At 44.6% G+C, this 17,500-nt stretch overlaps 1 protein-coding gene across 1 annotated transcript in view; it reads left to right on the top strand.

Annotated features, from left to right (window-relative positions):
* LOC130200309 (thyrotropin-releasing hormone-degrading ectoenzyme-like) overlaps window positions 1-17,500 on the top strand; it is a 121,626-nt gene that overhangs the window by 28,525 nt on the left and 75,601 nt on the right. Inside the window, exons 3-4 of the mRNA XM_056424478.1 lie at window positions 1,322-1,595; window positions 12,494-12,620. Coding sequence (XP_056280453.1) covers window positions 1,322-1,595; window positions 12,494-12,620 — 401 coding nt within the window. The remainder of the gene's footprint in view (window positions 1-1,321; window positions 1,596-12,493; window positions 12,621-17,500) is intronic.

Here is a 17,500-nt window from a genome sequence, read left to right on the forward strand (position 1 = left end):
TTCGGGTCAATATGACCCGATTCAATGTTTAACCCTCCTGTTACCTTTATATTTACTAACATATTTTACCCTTGAGGTCAATATGACCCCAGCTATTAAAATCTCCAGAAAATTATTAGAATTAATATTGTTTTCCAAGTTTAAGTGTGAGGTACTTTATGTTTGTTTGTTGACTCCCGAAAGAACACCGACATTAAACATTGAATCGGGTCAAATTGACCCGAAGGCGACAGGAGAGTTAAATATTGAATCGGGTCAAAATGACCCGAAGGCAACACAAGGGTTAAGTTCTCCTCCGATAAGCTGCGAGGCGTTCAGGGACTGGAGCAAAACCCCGACGTCGCGGTGTTCAGTCTGGTTCTATTCCAGAAGTTTGAGAGGGACAATATGGTGGAGTGAGTCATGTGTGTGTGTGTGTGCGTGTGTGTGTGTGTGTGGGGGGGGGGGGGGGGATGTGTGTGTGTGTCTACACTTGGATTGATTAGCAATCAGCTGTAGAAACGGTGATGAATGTGTTTCATGTCCCATGACTTTCACAATAAAAGCCCCAGTTCTTTCAGCTGCTTAGTCTTCCCCCTGAAGTATTAGTTGACTCATTTTAAACTTATTTTATTAGCTTATTCGCTGTTAAGCACAATTAATTTCCTTTAATATTTTCACAATAAAGGCCCTTGTTATTATTGCTCCTTCCTCTTACTCCCTGCAGAATGTTTTTATTGAAGAACATCCTCAAACAAAGATTATTTTCTGATAAAAACAGTCACATCCTCTACATTTTTCACAATAAAAGTTCTTTCAGCTGATTAGACTTCGTCTCTAAAGCATTAGTAGACTTGTTTTATTGAGGAATAGCCTCAAACAAAGCTAATAAAAGACAATTAATTTTGTTTAATATTTTCACAATAAAAGCCCTTGTTAACATTGCTCCTTACTCTTCCTTCTTGAACTATTAGTAGACGTGTTTTATTGAGGAATAGCCTAAAACAAAATGTATTTCCTATTTATTTTTTCAAAATAAAAGCCCCAGTTGTTCCTGCATATTCTTCCTCTCTGCAGTATTATTATACATTATAGATATTATAGATGTGTTTAAATGAAGTATAGTAGCCAGCGCAGCTTATTCGCTGATAAGCACAATTTATTTCCCATAGAATTTTCACAATAAAAGCCCTTGTTATTTTTTAGCTGCTAACAAAAGTCCGCCAGTTTGACGATAAACCCTTTTCCTATAAATTCTTCACAATAAAAGCTCTCTGTTATCACAAAGTCCCGTCTCTTCCTCCGTTTAAAAGTAACCCGGTTCCTCCGGTTCCCCCTCCAGGTACCTGGCGGTGACCCAGTTCAGTCCCATCCACGCGCGGAAGGCCTTCCCGTGCTTCGACGAGCCGGCCTACAAGGCCACGTTCTCCCTGGCGCTGCGCCACGACGCGCAGTACGCCGGCCTGGCCAACATGCCGCTGGAGAGCAGCTCGCCGCACGAGGACGGCGGCGTGACCGACCGCTTCGCGCGCACGCCGCGCATGTCCACGTACTACGTGGCCTGGGCGGTGTGCAACTTCACCTACAGGGAGACGCAGACCGACGACGGCGTGACGGTGAGTCACACACACACACACACACACACACACTCACACTCACACACTCACACACACACACACACACACTCACACACACACACACACACTTGAGACTTAATTATCTCTTTCCCTGGGATGAGACATCTGAAGCCGGTGATCTCGGCTTCGTGATCTCTGTTGTTTGATTTTCTGCCGAGCTTCTTTTCCTCTTCTGGGTTTCCTGATCGTGGCTGAGAGGAAAACAAACAAACCGATGGAACCTTCTGTGGGGAGAGAAGTCACAGGAGCTCGTTACCCCGACATGACGACTCATTAGAGAGAGGTGAAGCCGTTAGATCTGGTTCTCCCACCGGCTAACGTTGCTAGCGCCGGTTCCCCGTCCGGCTGATGCTATTAGTTCCGGTTCTTCCATCCGGCTCACGCCGTTTGCTCCGGCTAACGCCGTTTGCTTTGGCTAACGCCGTTTGCTTCGGCTAACGCCTTTTGCTCCTGTTCCCCCATCCGGCTAATGTAATTTTATCTGGTTCCCCCTCCGGCTAACGTCGTTTTCTCTGGTTCCCCTATCCGGCTAACGTCGTTTTCTCTGGTTCCCCCATCCGGCTAACGCTATTTGATCCGGTTCCCCCTCCGGCTAACGCCGTTTTCTCCATTAGCTCTCTTGCTGTTATTTTGCTCCGTTAGCTACAAGCCGCCGATTTTAACCGATTCTTTCCCAGACGAGTCGATTATGAATCATTTCCACATGAGTCGTCCCGTCTTGTCTTCACTAATTGGAGGAAACATTTTGGGATGTTGGGAGAGAGTAACCGATGAAGCACAGAATTAGCTCCATGCCCACGGTTAGCATGTTATCCTGGTGGTTTAATGGTTTGGTATGGACGGCATCGTTAAAACATAAACAATTAAAAGATGTTTGACCATGAAAACTTAATTATCAGATTATTCTTTCAATCAATACAGAGAGAGAAAGTGATTCTCACTTGTTTTGTTTGAGGAATTCAGAATTAAATCGCTTCCTTTATTATTGTTATTGTCATAAACTCAACGTAATTGGCGTTCAGAGTTTATAATCACGGAGGTCTTGAACGCGCGAGTCGTTATCTCGTGAAAACAAAGATTTACTTCCGGATAACATCTTAATGAAACGATAACGCGACGCGGACACAATGAGCTCAACACACGACAAATGAAGCTTGCGGCTCCGTCTGCAGATAACGAGCGACTCAAACGCCTCACGCCCGAATCTCATTAGTGGTTCTTGAACGTCTCCGGTGACGTGATGCAGTCAGATAGCCGCGCGTGGTCTCCGGTACCACGGTGATTAAGATGTGAGGATACCAGCATGTCTCCAGAGAGCATTACACATATATATATATACAGGACTGTCTCAGAAAATTAGAATATTGTGATAAAGTTCTTTATTTTCTGTAATGCAATTAAAAAAACAAAAATGTCATGCATTCTGGATTCATTACAAATCAACTGAAATATTGCAAGCCTTTTATTCTTTTAATATTGCTGATTATGGCTTACAGCTTAAGAAAACTCTAAAATCCTATCTCATAAAATTTTAATATTTCCTCAGACCAAGTAAAACAAAAGATTTATAACAGCTGAGTGTTTGTCAAGGCTCAGGAAACCCTTGCAGGTGTTTCGAGTTAATTAGACAATTCAAGTGATTTGTTTAATACCCTACTAGTATACTTTTTCATGATATTCTAATATTTAGAGATAGGATATTTGAGTTTTCTTAAGCTGTAAGACATAATCAGCAATATTAAAAGAATAAAAGGCTTGCAATATTTCAGTTGATTTGTAATGAATCCAGAATGCATGACATTTTTGTTTTTTTAATTGCATTGCAGAAAATAAAGAACTTCATCACAATATTCTAATTTTCTGAGACAGTCCTGTATATATATATAAAATATAAATATAAATAAATAAATATATATATACATATTTTATATATATATATATAAATATATGTATATTTATTTATATATATATATACATGTATGAATGTATATATGTAAAAATAAATAACTATATTTATTTATATATATATACATATAAATAAATATTTATCTAAATATAAATATATATATATATGTATATATATATATATGTATACAATATATATATATAAATATATATATAGTTTAAATTATGAGATAGAATGTCAAAATTATGCGATACATTTTGGTACATTGCAGTACATTGTGGTACACGCAGCTTTTCATTGTGCTGGAGAAACTAGAGGCTTCTCTTCTGAGTTTACAACTTTTACATTACATTACATTATTATTATTATTACAACTACCCCGATTACTGAAGTCTGGTTCCAGTAAACCGGATAGGTTGATCGTCCTTTGAGAACCGGCTCTGTTTATCTTCCCTTCAACAAGCACAACACAAACATGCTCCTACGCGCCGTGTCCGACGCTCCAGAACAAGGACGAACACGTGCACGACCTCGTTCCTCCTCCTCCTCCTCCTCTTCTTCTTCCTCCTCCTCCTCTTCCTCTCCTCTGATCATCTCTCTATCGCTGTAATTACGGCTCATCCATCTCGCCTGCCAGAAAGTCAAGGACAGCTCTTCAGCACACACACACACACACACACACACACACACACGCACGCACGCACGCACGCACACGCACGCTTGTGTCTCTAAGATGATTTGAGTAAAATGGGTTTTAATGGCAAATTATATCTGGGTCATTTATAACCATCACCAGTCTCTAAGTTTGTGTGTGTGTGTGTGTGTGTGTGTGTGTATATGTGCGTGTGTGTGTATATTCGTGTGGGCTCATTCATGCATATGGATTTTGGTCTTTATAATGATTACACACATTTTCTTTGTGTGTCTTTTACATTTTCAGTCGTACATTTTTCAATTTTTTGATAAAATAACCATAGTTTCACATTCAATGAGGTAAACAACGGAAAAGTAAATGAGAGTAAAAGTGAGGTCTCACTCCTCCATCGTGACGTCCCAGTGACACATAAACATGGACCAGCTGGGGATAAATAATGTAAAATAATATATATAGTTATATATGTAGTTATTTTTAGATATATATATTTAGTTTTATAGTTTTTTACAGTAAAACACCGTAAATATATAAATATTCAGTCCAAACAGTAATTTTTTAACGTATTTATTTGTAAAAAATACATTATTTTACTGTTAATTGTACTAAACATTGTACTGACAACATAAATGAACCGTAATATGAAGAAAAAAACAAAACAGTTTTCAACTGAATTTGACGTGTTTCAAAAAGAATAAAACTTCATGTCTTACGTACATCGGAACTTTTATTTTTTTACGTTGAAGTTTTCCACACAGATTATTTTCTTTGCGGTGTACGTACAGATGAAAGTGTGCAGGGCACGAGAAGGAAGCAGGACGCAGGAAGCAGCACGAGCACTAGTTCCTATTAACCGACAAGAGCCGGATCCTCCCCGTGTTACAGCTTTCATCTGGAGATGCCGGTACGAGCCCCAAGGCAGAGCGCCGTCTGTGTGCAGAGCAGCTTCCCCGACAGGAACCTTAAACCCCCCCCCAAAGAAATACACCCTTCTATATTCCTCAAAAGCGCTTAAACATCTTCATCTGACAGACCCGTTCATCCCTCCTTCCTCCTCGGAAGAGTGAAGAGAAAAGCAGAGCGGCAGTCGGCGTTATAGGAGATGCGAATCACGGCAATGTCCATAAGAAAGAGACCACCTCAAAGAGACACAAAACAACCACAAAGAGACATAAAACTAGCACAAAAAAACACAAAACCACCTCAAAGAGACACAAAACAACCACAAAGAGACATAAAACTACCACAAAAAAAACACAAAACCACCTCGGAGACACAAAACAAGCACAGGGAGACACAAAACGACCACAAAGAGACACAAAACCACCTCAAAGAGACACAAAACCACCTCAAAAAGACAAAAAACTACCACAAAGAGACACAACTCCACTACAGAGATAACAAACAACCACTAAGAGACTCAAAACGACCTCAAAGAGACACAAAACAACCACTAAGAGACACAAAAAGATACAAAACGACCTCAGACACAAAACGACCTCAAATACACACAAAACTACCTCAAAGAGACACAAAACGACCTTAAAGACACCACTACAAAGAGATACAAAAGATCCACAAAGATGCAAAAGAAAACGCCACAAAGAGACAATAAAAAGACCACAGAGATACAAAAGCACGACAAAAAGAAACAATGACCACAAAAAGAGATAGACAACGACCTCAAAGACACAAAATCACACACAGGGATACACAACGACCTCAAAGAGACACAAAACGACCTCAAAGAGACACAAAGAAAGCAGCGTAACTGTTGGTAGTTGTTTAAGTTTATAAATACATCTGAATGCTCTACAGACAGACGTCTCCTCACACGATGGAGTCAGACTCTCATGCGTTTCTCTCTCATCGTTTTGCATCCTTTGGACATTCAGACAAAAGGAATCTGACAAATGAGGCTATTAAGAGCTTTCGTGGTTATGAACATAATTAAATGTGTGGACGCGACGTGAGGACTCACAAACTGATCTCCAGTCAGTAAACCTGGCGGCACCTCTATCTGTTCTCCTCTCGTTTCTTCTAAAGCTCTTTGAGAAGCGAGCTCCTCTCTTCCTGTTGTGAGGCTCAGTGTTCCTGTAATGAGCCGCTTCTCCTTCAGGGAGGATTACAACCTGACAGGCTGCAGACCGAACACGACCCGCCGAGAAGCCGCCGGGGCCGTGAAATCCTCCACCCTGCACCGCTCGGCTCGTTATTCCTTCATCTTGCCGTAAAGCGAAGGCCAGTTGGCCAATCCGCCGCCTCGGATCTGAGCGTCGACGGGGTCTCTGTGTTGAGTCCTCCTCGCTTGGTTGTGACGTCCTATACCTAGAGAAAGATACCCCACGAAATACAATATGAGAAAGGTACCCCACGAAATACAATACGAGAAAGGTACCCCACGAAATACAATACGAGAAAGGTACCCCACAAAATACAATACGAGAAAGTTACCCCACGAAATACAATACGAGAAAGGTACCCCACGAAATACAATACGAGAAAGGTACCCCACGAAATACAATACGAGAAAGGTACCCCACGAAATACAATACAAGAAAGGTACCCAACGAAATACAATTCGGGTTGTTTTTGCCGTGAAGACGGAGGTTTATTTAAAATAATCTCACCGAACGAGCTAAAAATTTACACAGTGCTGGAAAAGGCATAAAAAATGAAAGAGCGGTGATCCGTTTTATGATTGCATGTGTGTGTGTGTGTTGTATTTTAGGGTGCCCTTACGGCTGCTTGGTGAAGGACCTCTGGTCGTTGTGGTGATTCACTTCCAAACAAAACTTCTTGTTAGTAGCTTGTTGTTCCCTAACAGTACAAACACAGCTGCTGCTCAGCAGACCGCCCCACATCTAAATCTATGAGGTTATTGAAACATGACATCATCAAACAACCACAAAGAGACTCAAAACAACCTCAGAGAGACAAAACAACCACAGAGACTCAAAACGACTACAAGACTCAAAACAACCCCAAACACAACCACAAAGACTCAAAACAACCACAGACTCAAAACAAAGACTCAAAAACCCCACAAAGACTCAATATGACCCCAAAGAAACTCAAAACAACCACAGAGACTCAATACGACCACAAAGACTCAAAACAAAGACTCAAAACCCCCCACAAAGACTCAATACGACCACAAAGAAACTCAAAACAACCACAGAGACTCAATACGACCACAAAGACTCAAAACGACCACAAAGACTCAAAACAAAGACTCAAAAACACCCACAAAGACTCAATACGACCACAAAGAAACTCAAAACGACCACAAAGACTAAAAACAACCACAGAGACTCAATACAAAGACTCAAAACAACCAGAAAGACTCAAAACAACCAGAAAGACTGAAAACTACCACATAGACTCAAAACAAAGACTCAAAACAACCACAAAGACAAAAAAAATACACAAATACACAAACGACCACAAAGACACAAACAACCACAACATGATACAATATCTATTTTGAATGTTTCATGAATTATTGTTCCTGTAGGATTCTTGTTGAAACAACGAGGTTTGCTATTTTCTCTTTTGAATGTCACTTCCTGACATTGTTTGCTTTCCTCCCAGTTTCATCAGGTAGAAAGTGTCTTTATGTCTCTTTAAATATATTAAATGTCACATTAACATCTTACAATGATAATCAAGGTCACATTGATGTGCCATAGTGATAAAATAAAATAGTTAAAAAAGATAAAGGTCACATTAAACATAATTTCTCTTTATGAGACACCCTATTCTAATGTTTAAAGGAATACTTCAGCCACAAAGTGACGATTTATATATCAGTTACTCGCCTGCTGCTTCCTGAAATTAATGAAGAAAACATTGTAAAATAGGTTTAAACAAACAAAGAAATTGATCAATTAAAGTAAATGGGAGAAACGTCAAAAGACATACAAACTACATAAAAACATCAATTTACTGATATAGGTTAAATCGTTCCTGATTCCCTCTCTGATAACTATTCAATTTACAAGATTACATTTGACTGCATCATAAATCACATTCTAATTTACATTCAACCAAAGGAGCACAAATTAAACATAAGTTCTCCATTAGCCGTGTCGCTAACGTAACTAGCGCTGCTCCTCCAGACTTATTGATCACACGTGACAACAGTTTATTTCCATGGAGAGTCGTTTGATGTTTATGAGCATGTTTTGGATAAATGCTTATCTTAAATGTTCGTAAATATGAACAACGTCCTGGTTTTGAACCACGTGAACAAGAGAAACTCTTTAAATACGAGATTTGGTCAACGATCGTCTCTTTTGACTCTGACTGCCCTTGTCTCTCTTCATTGGCGTCGTCCTCGTCTTTCGGCCAATGGGGACGATGCGATTGGACGATTTGGTCAACGATCATCTCTTTTGACTCTGACGGCCCCCGTCTCTCTTCATTGGGGTCGTCCTCATCTTTTGGCCGATGGGGACGATGCGATTGGACAGCTGCGTCACGGGTCGGCGCCGTTGGTTACGGAGGCAGAGCGAATGAAGTGCACACCAAACGCCCTTCTTCTAGTCATTTTAACCTGATGTGATTTCGAAAGAGGTCTTTTCAGGGTTCGGAAACTGAATTCGTCCAATCGGCCAGTCGGTGAATCCAGACGGAACGTTTCCTCCTTCAGAGTCGAACGGCATTCAAAGTTTTTGACAACCGAGGTACGAAGAGTGGGCAGATAAACAAAATAAATATTACAGTTTGCTCCTCTCTCCTTCTTCCCCTTTCTCAATCAATTCAAACATCTCTTTCTCCCCCTCCTCCCCCCCTTGTTATCGCTCCGCTCGTCCGTGACATCGCTTGCGTTGCGTCGCTCCGTCCGTCGCCCTTGGATGATGGATGATGAAGGGCGACGGAGGATAATTTGATGGATGGCTTAGCGACCGATACGAGCGTTCGGCAACACTCCCTCCAACCCCGCCGGGCGGACGCGGGCGGGGGCCTCGACTTTGAGATCGACAAACTTCAGACGGAAGCCGCTCTGCCTTCGTAACCAACGGCGCCGACCCGTGACGCCGCCGTCCGATCGCCTCCATTGGCCGAAAGACGGGGACAACGCCAATGAGGAGAGACGAGGGCCGTCAGAGTCAAAAGAGACGATCGTTGACCAAATCTCGTCTTTAAAGAAGAGTTTCTATCGGCCTCTTTGTTTATTTAAGACAAGCCTTCTTCCCCCTTCATCCATCGTACTGGGGGGTGTGACATGGGAACAGAGAGAGTTTCATTAGTGTTGAGGGTTTATGGCTGCATGATTTTGACGGACTGTCATCGTGGTCATTGAACGCGGCGCATTCTCACAGGGATTTATTTCCCGTAATAGCTCATTCATTAGAGCCGAGCCAGAAGGCTTCCCTCTCTCACGCTGCGTGTTTGACTCCAGTTCTCTGTGATAATTCTCCGCCTGTTGTTTCCGTTGCTCTTGAACTGTTTTCACATGGTTAGCTTCCGTTGGTTCAGAGGGGAACGACACCGTGACCACCGTCACCACCGTCACCACCGTCACCACCGTCACCACCGTCACCACAGTCAACACCGTCACCACCGTCAACACCGTCACCACAGTCACCACCGTCACCACCGTCACCACCGTCACCATCGTCAACACCGTCACCACCGTCAACACCGTCACCACCGTCACCACCGTCACCACCGTCACCACCGTCAACACCGTGACCACCGTCACCACCGTCACCACCGTCAACACCGTCACCACCGTCAACACCGTAACCACAGTCACCACCGTCACCACCGTCAACACCGTCACCACCGTCACCACCGTCAACACCGTCACCACCGTCAACACTGTCACCACCGTCACCACCGTCACCACCGTCACCACCGTCACCACCGTCACCACCGTCACCACCGTCACCACCGTCAACACCGTCAACACCGTCACCACCGTCACCACCGTCACCACCGTCACCACCGTCACCACCGTCAACACCGTCACCACCGTCAACACCGTCACCACCGTCAACACCGTCACCACCGTCACACAAAACAACCACAAAGAGACACAGAACGACCACAAAGAGACACAAAACAACTGCAACATGATCCGCTAGTTTTAATAATTCTCAATGGACTCTTGATTCCATCTTCCAGTGTTTTGAATTCATCGTAGAAATAGATGAGAAGGTTCAGCTCTCATGTGACCCTAACCGTGACCTCTGACCCTAACCCTGACCTTGACCTCTGACCCTGACCTCTGAGGACACAATCCCCTCGATGTCGCTCCGTGTGATCGGAGACGTCCTGAAGGCGATGGTCGGGCAGCGGGACAGAAATTAAAAATCTTCCTCATACGTCATTCCTCCTCAGCTGGGGGCTGAGTCCCAGCATGCATTGGGGTGGGAGGAGAACCCCCACTCTGTGTGTCACAGAGCGAGGAGGAGAGAAAACATGGCCGACACGCCTTCACACTCGCTTTCTACGCACCGAGGGGGCAATTTAAAGTTTCCGCTGCCGCTCGCTGGGATTTTCTTTTTTCAAGACGACGGAATGTGAAGAAAAACTCGACGTTTTTCCCCCTCTGGCTTCTAATCCCGGGAACGCTCACCGCACGGCGCTGATCCACCGCGCCGCACATCTCAGTCCCCCGGAGACACATTGAATGTATATCTGTGTGTGTGTGTGTGTGTGTGTGATGGTACTTTGAAGTGGGAACGTCACACCCACCTCCTTCCACCACCCCCGCCCCGCCGAGAGAATAGTTTCTCCTCACCTGGGAGGACACGACTGGAGGCGTTTTGAGGAATCCTCGGGAGACGATTCTCTAAACCTCAAATTCAATAAATATATAAAATTAAATATATTCACTCGGCGGAGTGAGTTCTGGTAGAGGGAGGAGGAGGAGGAGGAGGAGGAGGAGGAGGAGGGGGAGGCTTTAAAAAGTTTGATTTTTTTTGAAAAATCTGTCCTGCTGTGGAGAGGAGGAGGAGGAGGAGGAGGAGTGTGTGTATGTGTGTATGTGTGAGGAATGACATCAGTGATATATTATAGTGAGTATGTGTGTGTGTGTGTGTGTCCACCCAAAATTATTTGATGAGTTGGAGTGTGTATTTATTTACTTGTGTGTTTGATAGCTTGTATCTGTCACACACACACACACACACAGACACACACACACACACACACACACACACACAGACACAGACACACACACACACACACACACACACACACACACACACACACAGACACACACAGACAAACAGACACTCCAGACATATACTTTTTTTAAATTGATAAGTGCCCCCCCTCCCCCCCCCCTCCCGCTCCACCCCTCCCCTGTGTGTAATTAAAGGGCCGGCGTCGTGTTTTTCTCGAGGTTTCGACTCTTTCTAGAGAAACTTATTTCTTTTTCTTTCTTCTTTTCTCACACTGAGTGAGACGAGCCGGCGTCTGACGGGCCGAACAGAACCGCTCGGGTTCAGAACCGGTTCTGACTCTGTGGAGTGAGACCGCCTCAGAGGGGCGAGCAGCTGCTGCCGGAGCCCGTTACACACATCGGCCGCACGGAAGGTTCTGTTTCTTTAAAAGTTGAACTGAGAGTTGAAGAGTCAACACACGGCGCTCTGAACGAGGCCACGGCGTCATGTGACCTGGCGCGATTGATTATTGATGGGTGTTTGGCAGATGAGGTCTCCTATGTGTGTTGATAACAGCGATGTACTGTATGTACTGTATGTACTTTAGTTACGTTGACTTATTCATGTTATTTACGTTATTACTTATTAGTTTGTTTCCATTTTGATTTATGGAGTTATTGAACTTACTCAATAAACATGAGAATCATTAATCTATTATATGTATGCCTCCTTTTCCTTGGAAAGAGATGCATTAATATGTGATTATATAAAAAAGAAAATAATAAAATAAATTAAATAAAATGAATAAAATAAATAAAATAAATAAAATAAATGAAATAAATAAAATAAATGAATAAAATAAAAAAGATTTTATTAAATAAAAAATTTAATTAATAAATAATATAAATGTGAAAATGTAAAAAAAAAAAAAATAAACATTAAAATAAAATCGTGTTTCCTCCTCAGTAGAACTTGTGTTTCCTCCTCAGTAGAACTCGTGTTTCCTCTTCAGTAGAACTCTCTGCTCGTGTAAAGACACTCAAACAGACAGATGTAATTTCCCTCTGCGTGTCGAAACTCGGCGTAACTCCATTTGGTTCTCCGGGCCGAGGACGTAGTTTCATTTCCTGTCCCCATGTTGGAGTCTACGTTCTGGCCTGATGACTGACCTCCTCCTCCTCCTCCTCCTCCTCCTCAGGTCCGTTTGTACGCCCGGCCCGACGCCGTTGCCAGCGGCGCCGGAGACTACGCGCTGCACATCACCAAGAGGCTGCTGGGCTTCTACCAGGACTACTTCAAGGTCCAGTACTCACTGCCCAAGCTCGGTAAGACGCTGCTGCTGGTGCTGGTTCTGCTTCTGGGTCTGGTTCTTCTTCTGGTTCTGGTTCTGGTTATTCTGGTTCTTCTTGTTCTTCCTCTTTTTCTTCTTGTTCTTCTGGTTCTTCTTCTTCTTCTTCTTCTTCTTCATTGTCTTCTTCTAGTTCTTCTTCTTCTTCCTCTGGTTCTTCTTCTTCTTCTGGTTCTGGCTCGGGTTGTATTTTCTTTCCCAGCAGCTGAAGTTGAAGTTGGACCAGGCGGTTGAATAACTGAGGGAAGTGGAAGTGGAATCAAACAAACTGCCAGTTTTCTTCTTCCTGGTTTTTCTCCGGCATCAACATTTCGGTTCCCGCTGTTCCGCCTCTCGGTCCCTCGGCCCCTCGGCCCCTCGGCCTCTCGGTCCCTCGGCCCCTCGGCCCCTCGGCCTCTCGGCGGGGGTTCTGATCCGTCTCCACTTCACGTTAATGAATCGTGGCAGAATCAGTCGAGTTTCATCTCCCCATCCGTCTTCCTTCCTCATAATTGTTTGTGTTTTACTCTCCTGTCCTGCCACCTTCAATTAGCGGCGCACTTCCTCTTCTTTTCCACGGCGCAACACAAACCAAAGCGGCGGCCGTGGCGCCGTGTTGTTGACGTCTCCTCACTTCCTTCCTGTCTACGTTCATCCATCACATTACAAATTCACTTTCATCCAAAAGCTTCCTGTTTGTTTCCATCCGCTCGGGATCAGGTTTGACATTTGCCTCCCCCCCCCCCTCCCCTTCCCCGACCTTTACGCCGATTATAACCGCATCAAAATGCCACTCGGCGCCAAGCCGAAGGTGATGTCACTTCCTGTCGGTCGGCGCCCGCGTGGGAATCGTGCATCTCCGAGAGCTGTCAATGGGTAAAGAAACTCGGAGGCGGTGTGTGAAGTCTTGACGTCCTCCGAGGACGCAGCTCGAGGAAGGAGTCCGGAAACCTCCAACATTACAGAGACGTTCATTCTCAATCGAGGGCCGCGGGGTAAATATATTATTGAAGGAAGCTGACGAGGAAACGACAGACTGCCCGAACTTTCCCGGTGAATGTGCCAAACAGTTTGACAGGACGATCCGAGCCGAAGGCTGACGCCGATCCGAGAAACAGACGTTGGAGAAAAAGGTCTTGGATTAAAAAAAAGCTTCTACTTCCTGGAAATGAATCCAGGAAGTTTGATGATGACGGTACGAAGTTGCGGTATTTCAGCGTCGGTCCTTCCTGACTCGACAGAACTTCCTAAGCACCTTTTAAATCCCTCGACAGTCGCCTCTCGGCTTGATTCATAAGGCCGCGAATTTCGTCGACCTTCGCGAACGTCTCGTCCGGAATCAGACGGCCGATGTCATTCCAGACGTCGACGTGTCGCTCAAAGCTCGGCTGAGTTCTGCTCGCTGGAGTTTACCGTCACCACAAAGCCGCCCGACGAGAGCTCGCTTCTAGACTCCTCCCTCGAGCTGCCTCCTCGGATTCCTTCGGGAGACGTCTAGACTTCGTAGACCTTTTCTGAGTTCATAACATATTGGCAGATCGGAGATGCACAATTAGAAATACCGATGAAGACGCTGTCATTCTTCTGCCTCAGGTATCTCTCGGGGCAAAGCTTCACACCCACCACTAGATGGCGCTGCAAATGGTCTAGAGAGTCTTTTTTCTTTCTTTTTATGATCGTAAAAAAGAAAGAAATCGGTTTTCAAGGGTCTACAAAGAGAGTTATCGTTAGATTCCACACAACCAGTTCTAGTCTGATATCTGTCGAAAGACAAAGCCAGGAGATAAGAATCATCTCGGGATGAACTCGTTTTCCTCCATCGCCTCGGGCGGATTGTTCCGGAGGCTCGGGCCGGACCGTGAACACGCCGCCGCTCTGGTTCGGGCCGTGACTCCGACACCGAACACAGGCTTGAGTCCTCTGAATGATGCGGAGGAGTACACGGCCGCGCTGTGGACTGTTCAAACCTCCATTGTATCGCTTTTCTTTAACCTCGGGATGCTCGTTATGCGTCTCCTGAGCCTTCGGTGGACTTCCTCTCTCCGGAGGCGGAGCTTATTCCTGTTTCTCTGTGTGGAGGATGAAGAGCTGTTTATCATTGTTATCTCAGTGGTGTGTGTGTGTGAGTGTGTGTGTGAGAGTGAGTGTGTGAGAGTGAGTGTGTGAGAGTGTGTGTGTGTGTGTGTGTTTGTGTGTGCGTGTGCGCACATGTGTGCATGCGTGTGTGCATGTGTGTGTATTTGTTTGTGTGCATGTCTATGTGTCTGTCCGTGTCCGTGTTTGCGTGTGTGTGCGTGTGTCCGTTTGTGTGTGCGTGTGCGCATGTGGGTGCGTGACTTAGTGTCGGAGGACCACAGGGCGGACGCAGCACACACAGTAGGGACTACATGTCCCAGCATGCCTTTGGTTTTTATCGGTGATAAATCAAGATGATGGAGGGGAAAAAATATATGTTTGAGTGTTTTCAGTCAGACTCTGGAAGAATACGCTGATGTGAGGTTTTGCCGAACACTGGTCCAAAAATCCCCAAATGTGCTCCGGCTCCGTGTTCCGGGGATAAAATTGGCTCCAAATTTGATTTTCTGTTTTAAATCTAGTCTGATATTTCCTGTTTTTCCGTGTGAGCACTGAGTGAATGCATTATTTGTGTGTGTGTGTGTGTGTTCATCTCCATATATCCACATAACCATGGGCTCTGTGAGTGTGTGTGTGTGCATCCATACTGATGTTGACATCAGCCTTTGCCACAGCTTCTCTCTCACCCCGCTGCTGCCAGCCTTTTCCCTACAAGTGTGTGTGTGAGAGACTGTGCGTGTGTTCGCACACGTGTGTGTGTGTCTGTGTTTGTGTGTGTGTGTGGGGGGGGGGGGGGGGGGTCCCAGAGCCTCAGGGCTCCATCTGTTGTCATGCAGGGCATCGAGCTCCCGAGAGAGGCAGACATGATGAGCTGAAAAGCAAATTTAAAGAGACAGAGTGAAAAGTGCCCGTGCAGACGGACGAGATTAAAACAATAAACAATCATTTTGTTGTTTCCGTGGAGACGAGAACGTCCGTCAGTCCGTCCGACTCGAGCTGCAGAGGTCTCAACAATCGACCACCAAGAAAAAACAATAGAAACCGACTCGTGGAGGCATTCGCTGCACAACGCCCATGAAACGGAAGAAGACACCGAGTAACTATGAGGCGGTAACTACGACGTTGTAACTGCGACGTTGTAACTACGACGTTGTAACTACGACATTGTAACTACGACGTTGTAACTGCGATGTTTTAACTGCGACATTATAACTACGACGTTGTAACTACGACATTGTAACTGTGATGTTTTAACTACGATGTTTTAACTGCAACGTTTTAACTGCGACGTTTTATCTGCGACGTTATAACTACGACGTTGTAACTACGACGTTTTAACTGCGACGTTTTATCTGCGATGTTTTAACTGCAACGTTATAACTACGACGTTGTAACTGTGATGTTTTAACGATGTTTTAAGTACGACGTTGTAACTACGACGTTGTAACTACGACGTTGTAACTACGACGTTGTAACTGCGAGGTTTTAACTGCAATGTTTTAACTGCGATGTTGTAACTACGACGTTTTAACTACGCATTTTAACTATGATGTTTTAACTACGATGTTTTAACTCCGATGTTTTAACTCCGATGTTTTAACTACGATGTTTTCACTACGACGTGATTCAGAAGCACTTCTCTGAAAAGAAGTTTTAGTCGCAGAACTCTTTTCTTCTTCTTCTCCTTCTTCTTCTTCTTCTTCTTCTTCTTCTTCTTCTTCTTCTTCTTCTTCTTCTTCTTCTTCTTCTTCCTCCTCCTCCTCCACACTAAAGGGGAGTTGGCTCTTATAAGTGATAAATTGGCCTCTCTGGGCTTCCGTAGATTATTTAGATATTATGCGACTGCTCCAGCAGAAATCTTGCTGCAGCTGAGCGAGCGTGTGTGTGTGTGTGTGTGTGTGTGTGTGTGTGTGTGTGTGTGAGAACATGCCAAGTGGACTAATCCGTTCTGTTGAGTTCTGGCTCCATCTGGTCTCCACTGAGACACACACACACACACACATCACTGCCGGAGGTCCAACACACACACACACACACACACACACACACACACCTCTGTTTCTCTACGTTGTGTATCTTTTCATCTTTTCATCCCATCTTTACATTTTTTCTTCTCTTTGTGTCTCGTTCTTTCTCTTATGCCGTCGCCTCGGGCCGACACACGCCAACAGATGGACTAAACTCAAACACACACACACACACACACACACACACACACACACACACACACACTGGGGGGCTGCAGGCCGATCAGCTGTCTGCCTGCTGGTCAGAGCGCCGGTCTCATCCGGCGTCACGTCATCCAGAGGCGTTCGAGGGAATTTAGCAAAATAAAATGATTCCATGAAGTCAGAATCTTTTTGAGTTCACCTGTCATCAGACCGCTCAGGGACAGATATCATTTCTTCAAACGTAGTTCTCGTCATCTCCTGGATAGAGAGAGAGAGAGAGAGAGAGAGAGAGGAGGATGAGTTAATTAACAGAGGAACAAGTGGTGCTTTTATTGTGAAGGGCTCATATGAGGACGCAGCTGAGGTCTGAGTGTGTAACTGCGGTCAAAGTGACTTTTTTATTCCCAGAGTGGTTATCCTGTCATGACTCAGCTCCGCTTGACTTCAAAATGGCGTCATTGAAGTCTGAAGCACAGAGAGGCGAGAGTCTTCTTCTGCTTCAGCCTCCGTAGAAAACTCCTCGTCTTCGTAACATTTTGGACCCCCAAAAAATATATATAGTTTAAAGCTGCAATTATGAAGTTCTGTTGACTAAATGGACTGAACCCACTAGCTTCATGTTGCTCTCAGG

Source organism: Pseudoliparis swirei, chromosome 10 (genome assembly GCF_029220125.1).
Source record: "Pseudoliparis swirei isolate HS2019 ecotype Mariana Trench chromosome 10, NWPU_hadal_v1, whole genome shotgun sequence".
In the NCBI taxonomy this organism is placed as follows: domain Eukaryota; kingdom Metazoa; phylum Chordata; class Actinopteri; order Perciformes; family Liparidae; genus Pseudoliparis; species Pseudoliparis swirei.